The sequence below is a fragment of the Lactuca virosa genome, chromosome 3, assembly GCF_052849685.1.
Source record: "Lactuca virosa cultivar CGN04683 chromosome 3, Lactuca_virosa_CGN04683_v6, whole genome shotgun sequence".
In the NCBI taxonomy this organism is placed as follows: domain Eukaryota; kingdom Viridiplantae; phylum Streptophyta; class Magnoliopsida; order Asterales; family Asteraceae; genus Lactuca; species Lactuca virosa.
This window is the reverse complement of record NC_136428.1, coordinates 192,937,882-192,949,617: the sequence shown is the minus strand read 5'-3', so window position 1 is coordinate 192,949,617 and position 11,736 is coordinate 192,937,882. Positions and strand designations below refer to the sequence as shown.

General features: G+C 36.2%; 1 protein-coding gene across 1 annotated transcript; it reads right to left on the bottom strand.

Annotated features, from left to right (window-relative positions):
• Nucleotides 1-6,563: 6,563 nt before the first annotated feature.
• LOC145164339 (uncharacterized) lies at nt 6,564-7,562 on the bottom strand. Its single transcript, XM_079083061.1, has one exon. The coding sequence runs from the start codon at nt 7,560-7,562 to the stop codon at nt 6,564-6,566; it is 999 nt and encodes a 332-aa protein (XP_078939187.1).
• Between the last annotated feature and the right edge of the window lie 4,174 nt (nt 7,563-11,736).

The window sequence follows — 11,736 nt, the reverse complement described above, 5'->3', positions numbered from 1 at the left end:
TCGAGTGATTTTTAGCCGACACAACCTAAACGAGAATTGAAGGTCTCGTCAATAGTAGTACAACGGTAAAAATACAGACAACAACGGACGTCGGATGAAGAAGTTATGAATTTTTAACAGATTTCCTGTCCCGGTCTGTTAAAAATAATAATATTAAAAATAAATCAAAATCAGCCGACGAAGTCCAAACGAAAGTCGTAGAGTATAATTTTACCTACGCGTGCATATAAAGAACGTTAAAAATGGAGCTCGTATGCGAAAGTTATGATTTCCGCAAGTTTTTGGCACAAAAACCAAGAAATATCGAAAACCGGGCAATTTCGTATAGGTGACCTTCAGACACGTCACCCTCCCATGCGAGCCTCCACGTGTCACCTTCTGATAGGACCGAAGTTCGCCGTGTCATTGCACCACAGCCGAGGTCCAGTAAGCAGTCGACACCTTCACATGAGAAACCCCCCGGACACCCCTCGGACACCCCCTCGGACACATGCCCTCTTCCGATTGGACCGAAGTTCGGCCCACTCAGAAGCCACCACGTCCGAAGCCTCCCCCCGTGTACCCTTCGCATGACCGACACGTGTGTTGCTGACTCCTTCCTTCGCCACCTGTCCGAACACGTGGCAGCCTCGCACAGCCTCGCATAGCCTCGGATCCGAGGCTCCGGCCTATATAAGGCTTGCGAGGGCTTCCGAAGAATTCACCTTTTTCACACCAATTTTCACACACTTTCACCCCTTTCACTTCCATAAGCTCACATACAATCCCTAAAGCCCCGATATCAAGTCTAAAACCCTAATCAAGCCTCGAAGCCCCGAGATTCCCGAGAAGTTAACCTCTCTCCAGTCGAAACTCTGCCCAATTTGAGCCGGTTTTTCGTCAAATAAACTCCTTTCCGGGAAACGAAACGCTGTCCGAATCACCACCTATCATGTGAGTTCATACCCCCGTATTTTCATAATTTCTACTGTTTTAAAGGGGGGAATACAAGCATAACACAAGAACTTTGTGTTATAAAATCATGATTTCAAATCATGATAAAACGACATTAAATCATCAAAAATACTCAAAACATTAAACTCTTTTATAAACTTATATTTTTCCCCAAAATTCATATTTGTATATATATATATATATATATATATATATATATATATATATATATATGTATATAAATAAGATTTAAAAGGCTTAGGACTGATAACTCATTCTGGGTCATTTTCCTTGTTTGGATGTGGGCTTATAGTACCGGTTATTTGTCCGAGTGTCGTTTAAATTTTACTTATATATTAAATTGTATATGTATATAAATATAAAAGTTATTTCATCAATTCAAATACCTTTGTAAACATGTTGAGCAAGGGATTACATGCAAACATAGTTAAATACCGATTTAGAAAGTACATATAAATTATAATAGGTATAATTTATGATACATATAACAATAATTCATGATTCAAGTATACTAGAATAAACTGTTTTACAAGAAACAAGGGTTTTGATTCATAACAAATCAAGGGTTTACACTTGTCAAATACATGTTCGGAATACTAATTCAAGAACATACTATCAATCATTTATTTCAGAATGATTGGGTTTTCATAACTAATATACATGTAACGTTTATATGCTTTTTATGAGACATTCAATTCAGGTTGTTTAATTCATTTTAGACAACCAAGGTAAAGTCCTGACATTATAACCAGAATCTCCAGCCCGGGGATCGAAACAAGTTGTGTGTAGATCTATATCGGGATTGACAACCCCGCACTCAGGCTGCTAGCTACAGTCAGGCATACACGCCAATGAGTGGCAATTGTTATCAAGAGTTTAAACGCCCACAAAGCGTTTGTTTCAGGCCATCCGTCATAGTATGGTTATAATAACTCATTAAAAAGATATTAACAATACGTTAATGTATAAACAACTAAACGAAAGTACACCTTCAAAGTACCAGTTTACAGAATACAAACTACAATAGTTCAATACAGATTTCAATAACAGCTGGTGGAGCCAGGCACACTCTCAGTTACAAGTAATACAAAGACAAAACATTGATACAAAGAGAACGGTTTTATGGGAATAAAACTACTTTTCATATACAACAGAAAATATAGGATTTTCTGGAACAGTTTACATATACAAGATACAGAGATACTCTTTTAAACATAAACACTTATACACTCACTCAACTTTATGTTGATAATCTCTTTTCAAATTACTTGTATTCTCAGGGAAATAATACACAGGTACTCCCCGAGCTTTTTGAGAAGATGGAGCTATGTTGAGTCATATCTTCTTTTGTATAACTATTTTGGTTCAATATACAATGATTGAACACATGTAAATACTTATACTTTTTAAATACAATGGTTGTTTGTACTTTGATTACTATGATGCATGTGTTGTGATACTACAATTGAAGTCCTCCACCCCCGGACGTTTCTGCCTTCTTGTTTGGGGGTGTGACAAATCATATGATTTCTAAGTAATATATTATTTTCATAATACATTAATAAATCATTTATTTCAATTTATTAATCAAATAATAAATTAACCTTCTCTCTCCAAAAGTCATCCTGTTTAGTTGCTAATTTTGAGGGCAACCCAAAAGGATTGTGCTACTATCAATTCAAGTATATACCAATTATAGTTATGGGGTTAGACACTTAATCCAATATTTATATGCTTTAGTGATCCTCTGTTTATGAGTAGCAATGCGGATCTTGGCAAGATCCTTGAGTTCATCAATAGTGTCAAGATCTTGGGCTAGGATCCTATCGTTGTTCTATTCATCTTGCAGTTGATATCTTGTTGTCGGAATCACCAGCTCAGTAGGGATCACAGATTCTATTCCAAACACCAAGGAGTATGGAGTTTGGCCAGTGGCTGCCTTTGAAGTGGTCATATCTGCCCATAGGACGAGAGGAAGTTCCTCTGCCCATCTTCCTTACTTCTCATATAACCTTTTCTTTAGATTGTTTACTATGATCTTATTGTTGTATTCAGCTTGACCATTACCTTGAGGGTGAACAAGAGTGGACATTATCATTTTAATCCCCCAACTAGTACAAAAGTCTCTAGTCCTTTTGCTTATGAACTGGGATCCATTATTGCATATGATCTCTACAGGGATCCCGAACCTAGTTAGGATATTACACTTGAGAAACGATACCACTTCCTTGTCTTGTACTTGAACAAAGGCTTCATCCTCTATCCATTTCGATAAGTAGTCCGTCATTACTAGCATTAACAACTTTCCACCAGGAGCTTTTGGTAGCTTGCCAACTATATCCATTCCCCATTTCATGAATGGCCAAGGGGAAATGATAGGATGCAACGAATCTGCCGGTTGATGTAGGATGTTATTGTGTCTCTGGAAAGCATCATACTTTTGGGCATGCAAGAGAGCATCCTTTTACATTTTTGGTCAATAGTATCCGGTCCTTAATGCTTTGGAGCATAAGGATCTATCCACAGTGTGGTTGCCACAATCTCCTTCGTGTATATCTTTTAGGACTTCTGCAGCTTCGTGATCTTCTAAGCATCTAAGGTATGGACCTGCCATGGATTTCTTGTATAGTCTTCCTTGGATGATCACAAATCGTGAGACCTTCATCTTGAATGGTTTCTTACTTTTTTCCTCTTTGGATTGTGCCATTTTCAAGATATTCCACTATGGGCTGGATCCAAGATTTGGAGTATTGCGGAGGATACTGAATGTTCAGATTCTGATGAACAGGATCCTAAGGAAACGGTTGAGGGTTAGGATCCTCGATTATTGCCACGTCGGTTTGTTTTTCCATGGTGATTGGGATCATCCGGTTTATTGGAGGGATATATGGGTTATAGGAATCCTAAATTCTGGCGGGATCTTAAGGGAAGATCCTAGGTTGGCTAGTGTGTCTGCCTCAACATTTTCTTCTCTAGGAATTTGGTTTATGCTGAAAGTTTCAAATTCGGAGGCCATCTTTTTAAGGATTTGTAGGTATAGTGCTAGTATTTCTCCTTTCACTTCATAGGATCCATTAAAATGATTAGTTAATAATAAGGAGTCAAAAAATACCTAAAGATCCTTGGCCAGCTGTAATGCCATGATCAATGCTTCGTATTCAGCTTCATTGGTGGTTGCATCGAATTCGCAGCTAACTGCCTGGGGTATGATGTCACCTTGTGGCGATTTTAGTATGATTCCTAGGCATGTTCCTCTAAAGTTTGAGGATTCGTCGAGTGTCCATGTTCACATGCTTTCTTCTTTTTGGAGTTCTTTGCTCTCCAACTTTGCTTAAGGTTGTAGATCATCACTGAAATAAGCCACAAAGTCTGATAGTGCTTGTGACTTTATTTCTGATCTTGGTTCATATTTGATGTCATATGTGGTTAGTTTCATGTACCACTTTGCCATCCTACCTAACATCTCTGGTTTTTATAAAACATTCTTGCTATGGTAATTAGTTCTCACATGTATAGTATGTGTTTCAAAATAGTGTCTTAATTTTGTGGAAGCAGTAACTAATGAAAGTATTATCTTTTCAAGATGGGAATACCTGGACTCAGGATCCAGGAGACTTTTACTTACATAGTATATGGGATGTTGGTCCCCATTGAGATCCGTGGCTGAAACTGCACTTACAGCGTTAGAGGATACTGAAAGGTATAGGAGGAGTGGTTCCCGATATAGTGGTTTTACTAGAAAGGGTGCAAAAGTTAGATAAGTTTTAAGTTCCTAAAAAGCATTTTCGTGCTCTTTATTCCACTCAAACCTCTTGTTCTTCTTCAAGATATCAAAGAAAGGCTTGCACCTTTTTGAGGATCTTAAGATGAACCTAATAAGTGTTGTTACTCTTACTGTTAGTCTCTGAATATCTTTTGTCGAGGATGGAGATCTTAAATCGATGATGGCTTTTATTTGTTATGGGCTTGCTTCGATTCCTCTTTTAGTCACCATGTATCCAAGGAACTTGTCTGACCTCATTCCAAAGTGGCAATTAGAAGGGTTCAGCTTCATGTTATATTCATCTAGTATGTTGAAGGCGTCTTCAAGATCCTTGAGGTGATCTTCAGCTTTCTTTGATTTTACTACCATGTTTTCGATGTAGACCTCCATGGTGTCCCCCAGTTTGTCTTTGAACATCTGGTTAACTAGCCTTTGGTACATTGCACTTGCATGTTTAATACCAAAAGGCGTATCAATATAGCAATATATACTTGTTGGGGTAATGAATGTGGTATCCTCTTGGTCAGATGGTTCCATCTGGATTTATTAGAACCCCGCTGATGCATTCATAAACGTATGTAGTTCATGGTCAGTCGTAGCATCTAGCATGGAGTCTATATGTGGCAGTGGAAAAGGATCCTTAGGGAAATCCTTATTTAGATCCATATAATCCACACATACCCTCCATTTTCCATTCTTCTTTTGTACTATGACTACATTGGCAAGCCATTTTGGGAACTTGACTTCCTTGATCATCCCTGTTTGAGGAGCTTTTCTACTTCTTCTTGGATGATCCGGTTTCTTTCAGGTGCAAACTTTCCTTTATTTTTGTGTATTGGTCTGAAAGAAGGATCAATGTTAAGTTTATGAGTTACAATATTCTTGTCTATACCTGTCATATCCACATTCTTCCAGGTGAATTTTTTTCTTCTATCTTTCAAGAACTTTATTAATTCCTGTTCGATTTGTTATGGAAATGAGGATCCTATGAGGATTTTCGCTTCAAGATCCTCGAGGTTCAGGGGTACTTTTTTTACATCCTGCTCTCTTGTCTCCAACACACCTCGTGCCCCCTGGTTTAATTGCTATGCTTGTCATGGTATTGTTGAGGATTTCATTGAAGTCTTGTAGCATTCCTTGGATTCATGTTGGTCACCTTTTATCTTTATTGTCCCCCATTGAGTGGGTATTTTGACACATTGATGGTATGTTGAGGGGACAGCCTTCATATCGTGGATCCATGGTCTACCTAGTATAACATTATAGAAGGATAATGTATCAATTACACAAAATTGTTGCATAGAGTTTACCCCCTCTATGTGAATATGTACTTTATTTCGCTAACTGTATGTTTTGTTTCACCACTGAACCCAATCATCACTGAGGATATTTTGACTATTTCGGATTCAGGGATGTCCATCCTCTTCAAAGCGTCCAAAAGTATGATGTTTACTGAGGATCCTCCATTAATAAGGATCCTTCTAACAAAATGATTGGCGATGTAAAGAGTGATCACCAATCCATTGTGATGAGGATCTATTCTAGCTGTTTCGTCGAAGATAATCTCCTTCTCGTTTGTGATCGATGTGTTCTTTCGTGGTCTTTATTCTTTCTCCATATTCAACACTTTAGCATGTCTTTTCACTGCAGAGTAAGGGGTGCCACAAATGTGAGATCCTCCAAAGATTATATTGATTACCTTAGAATCCTCAGGAGGGGATCCTTGTCTTTCTAGGGTCTTATGAGGATCCTGATCCTTTTCTTTTGATCTTTATTTTCTTCTGTCGAGGATCTCTTTGAGATATCCCTTGCTAAGTAGGTAACTAATCTCCTTTCGTAGGGCTATTCAATCTTCAATGATGTAACCAAAGTCCTCGTGGTATGCACACCATTTGGACTTATCTTTCCAGGTGGTGGACTTTTCCCACTTTCTTGGACATCTTGCTTTTTCTCCAAGACCCTGCATGGAAAATATCAAACCTGAAACATCCATAGAAAAACAGTAGTCAATGATCTTAGGGAATTCGTCTTCCTCCCCTTCATCCTCAAGGGCATTAACCCTATGATGATCGGGTCTGGAATAAGGTTTAGATTTATGGGATCTTTGGGTCGAGGATTCAACATTCCTATTGGGGTTATCATATGAGATTGGAGGGTTTCTCCTCTTCTGGATCTTCTTGTCTTGTTCAGTCCTTTTGAACCTTAGTTCTCTACTCCTTACTTCATCCATTGTTTTGCATGGAGTCACAAGGTCTTTGTATAAAGGAGAGTATTTCTTTAGGCCCATTTTGAAGACTTCCACGGCAGTTTCCATGTCGATGTTGGGGATACTCAGAGCTTCCTTGCCAAACCTATTCACAAAATCCCTGAGGGATTCCTTAAGATCCTGAACCACCCTATAGAGATCACTAGTGACCTTCTCAAATGTTCTGCTACAAGAAAGTTGATTGTTAAAAATATTAACTAAATGTGCAAACGAAGTAATACAGTAAGGAGGAACATTTAGTAGCCATTTAGAGGCTGATCCTCTGAGGGTGGAACCAAAACCCTTGCACATGTAAGCTTCCTTCAATTGTGTGCGAATGGGGATGATCTCCATTTTTTCCCTGTATTGTGCCACATGTTCTTCAGGATCTATGGTCCCGTCATAAGGCTTCATCCTGGGAGTCTGGAAGTGTTTTGGGACCTCGGTGTCAGCAATTGCAGGAGTGAATCTCGAGATCATGTGGCTTGTTGGATAGACTTCCGGTATAGGTTGGACTACTCCAAGTACAATTGAGATCATATGTCGTAGCTGTTGAAGTTCTTTGGCCATGAGCGGGCTCATTCTTGCATCAACATCCATAAAGTTAGTAGTAAAGATATTATTATTGACGAAGTTACCAGGATCCTTGTTATTGGGAGTAACGAAGGTTTCGCTGGGATTCTGGGTCGTATGGTCTTGTTCTCTTGGAGTTGCGCCCCAACCGGGAACAGAGGTCGGTATTGAGGATCCTATCTCACGACGGTTCGCTGACGATCCCATGTTTCAAAGTTTAGGATATTGGGTTGCAAGAACGAGGGTGATGCTTCTTGAGGCTTGTGGATCTCTTCCCTCATTCTCTCCAATTGCTTGAGTATTGTCCTGTTATCCTCCTGTTGTTGATTGACTGTTTGTTCCAGTTTCTTCATCATAGTGAAGATTTCATTATTGGAAATCAGCACATGAGGATCCTAAAATCCTTAGGTAGCGACCGGAGAGGTGTTTTTCTTTGGTGCCTTAGAGGCTTTCTTGGGAGCTCCCCTTGGGGATGGAGGAAGGCTTTTAGAGGAAATAGGAGGAATAGAGGAAGAGGATAAGGCCGATTGGGTATACATGATTCCCGAACGATTATGAGCTCCATGGCCCCACTGTGGACGCCAACTTTTTTTGGTCAAAAATTGATCAAGTGTAATTCGACCAAATTGTATGAGAGCTTGTGCTGTTAGTTTCATATAAGTATCAAATGGTAATGAAAGTGAGACAATTGAGTTACAATGAAATCCCTTGATCCTTTGTAGCATCTACAGCATAAAACCTTGGGAGGTGATAATAATCACATGCCTTGATGTGTTTTATTGATTTTAATCTAAGGTTACAAAGATTGTGAAAGTAATATGAGTACAAGATTAATTCTAGGGATAACCATGTATGTTGTGTGCTAGATACATGTGTTATTTATAGTCTTGTGTAAGTAACAACAAGTCCGATAATTCTGGGATCCTCCGGAATCAGCATATAAACGTTATTTGACTTGGTATTCCGAGTCTTTTTTCTGGTTGAGATGACTCTCCATTGAGAACGGGTCTTGTGTTTATTAGTTATGCACATGTGAGAAAAATAAAGAAAATATAGTCATTAGAAATGTTAGAAATATTAGTAGTAATAGTCAGGATCCCAGGATATGTTTAAGGATCCTGAGGCTTCAGAAATATTTGAGGATCCTGAATATGATTCAAGGATCCTGCCCCTAACAAAAATGATTAAACAATAAGGGATATTTATATTACCTTTGGAAATTATATTTTACAATGTTAGACAAATGAGTTTTATATTACTGTTGAGAAAGAGTATTATAACTATACACTACTATGAAAAATGAAAATTTTATTATGGAAAAATCAAGACGTTAAACATATGGTCCTAAACATCCAGTCATAAGTTGTTTTATCATTATCCTAATGATTAAATGGCATATAGTTGGAAGATAATCGAAATGACATGAAACAACTTAATGATTGAGATGGTAAATAAGTCGGTTGATCTAGGAAACAACCTTACACACCATGAGATCAGTAGATAATTATAGGTTGGATGTGTTTATGGCCACATAAGTTCTCACTAAAGAAAGAAGAAGTGAAATATAACTCTAAGATCATGGTAAGACCAAACAATATCTTAACAATACTTATTAGCCAAGGATGATTAAATCAGTGATGACCTTCAAGTAAAACCATCATCCAAAAAAATTATTAAATTTTAATGATGATGCAAAGCATGTTGAAGACCCGACAAAAGCATTTATGGAGAAATGCGAAGAACACCAACAGGGCCAAATAAAGCCTAACTTAAGCAAATATAACTTTTGATCCGTACGAAATTTGGAGGCCCACGATAAACTCTTAGAAAGCTCTTGACATACATGGATCTCCTAATAAGTTTTCAAAGGAAACCTTCCTCATTATCGATTCTCAAATTCCATTATTTAGGCCTTAAAATCTCAATTTTCCCAAATATTCGCATAAATTCTAATTTTATTTTATTCTGTTTTAATGATATAATATATGTTTTCATCAAGGTTTCTAAAATCTCGATCTTGATCGTAGGGTCATACGATCCTACGATCCCACTAGGTAAGTAGACCCCAGTCATACTTGGATCCTTTTTGGATAAGATCAGGATGTGATCGTAGGATCGACCTTTACGATTGCAAGATGTAAACATTCATTCTAGTAAATTGGATATTTTAACAAGTTATTTGATCAACCTTATTAGTGAATAATTTAATAGAATCCTATATTAATATGATATCCTAATTACATGGTATTTTTTAGCAAAAACATGCATAATTATTTGGAAGACTTAATCATCATATCACTAACTTTGTATGTCGATATTTGCTAATGCCTATTTGTGTGGAGTGTGCAAAAAATAAAAGAAATGAAATCATATATATCGGGATACATGCATAGATGAAAGATAGCATACTTTACCAAACTTATTTACTAAATATGTACCACTTTATCTATAGATTTAGGAATAAATATCTACCTCTCTTGTCTATACCAACTCACATGAAAAGATTATTCTCTGACACACTTCCACTTGAGTTGCTACCAAACAAAGAGACGAATATCCGTTCATGGATATTTGGAACAAGGTGTACAAAATAAAATTAAATCTAAAAGCGTAAATGGCTAACCTTGTGGGATATCTACTTAGATTCAATTCAGAAGAAGTAGTTAGTGAATCCCTTTATATATATATATATATATATATATATATATATATATATATATATATATATATATATATATATATATATATATATATATATATATATATATATATATATATATATATATATATATATATATATATATAAAGGGATATAAATACATAGGGGATAGTTCAAATAAAAACTATAATAGTGTGAAAACGTAAAAATACTACTTTTATGTTATTATTCTGCAATGAATTTTGTATGCACAGTTTTATGTCATTATTAAGCAACAAATAAACGAATACTCACAGGTTAAAACTAAAATTTGAATTTACTAAAAAAACACATACATAAATTTATAATAGAATAATAACATTCAAATGAATATATGAATAATCAGACGTTAATATTTATATTAGAATTACTTCAACAATACACATATATAACATTTATTGCAGAATAATAACATAAACATAATATTTTTACGTTTTCACACTCTTTACTATTTTTATTTGAACTTACTTCTCTCTCTCTCTCTCTCTCTCTCTATATATATATATATATATATATATATATATATATATATATATATATATATATATATTCTTCTAGTTGACTAACAACACCCTTTCAAGAAAACATACCAACTCCATTTCCTCACCACAGAGGGTTTATCTTCCGAACTTGATGTCAATTCATTAAATCAGACACAAATTGATTAACATTTGTAAGGAAAATAAACACTTTATATAAGGGACCAAATATTTAAGTTTGAACCTCTAAATATATTTTGGACCCGGTAAAGCTTCAAACTGAAACATAATCTTATCAATTTATGAAAGAAAAAGCTAAAAAATATGTCTATCTTTTGTTCTTGTCATGCTTCTACTTATATAAAATAATAAAATGTGGAATCCATTAATTCTCTCTTAATCTTTATCTTGATTTTGATGTGTCTTAATCTAATGAGTAGGAATGGTCCCTATGGTTTCCAGGAATATCAACTTTAATCCTTAATTTGTTTTGGCCTCATGGAATGTCCCCATGGTTTCGATTTCTATCGTGGTTAGTTCTTGACCCATGTAAAAAGACTTATTTATCCTTTTTATTTTCGTTTTCTATTTTCTTTTTATTGCATAAATAAAAAGCAAATAATAAATACTTACCCATACCCTACTTCATCCACCCCTTCACCCCTCTCTATAAAAGGTCCCACCCCACCCTATCCTCCACCGTCTCCGGTTACCCTCTACCACTATTACAGTCAACCGTCACCACCACTGTTGATCACAAACATTTCTTGTAAACCAACTTTGAAAGTCTGTTTTTGATGGTTTTAAATTTAGGTGAATGAACACAAACAGACATGACCAAATATAGTCACATATATGAGGACAAATCCGTTTAGCACAAGAACAAAAATAAATCATTGAAATGAAAATATTAACCAAATGGATTTAGTCTCAGCATACATACGCATATATACATAGAGAAAGACGAGATATGAGAGATGAAAGAGTCAATCCACCATAATCTAGTGAATATAACCATCGAACC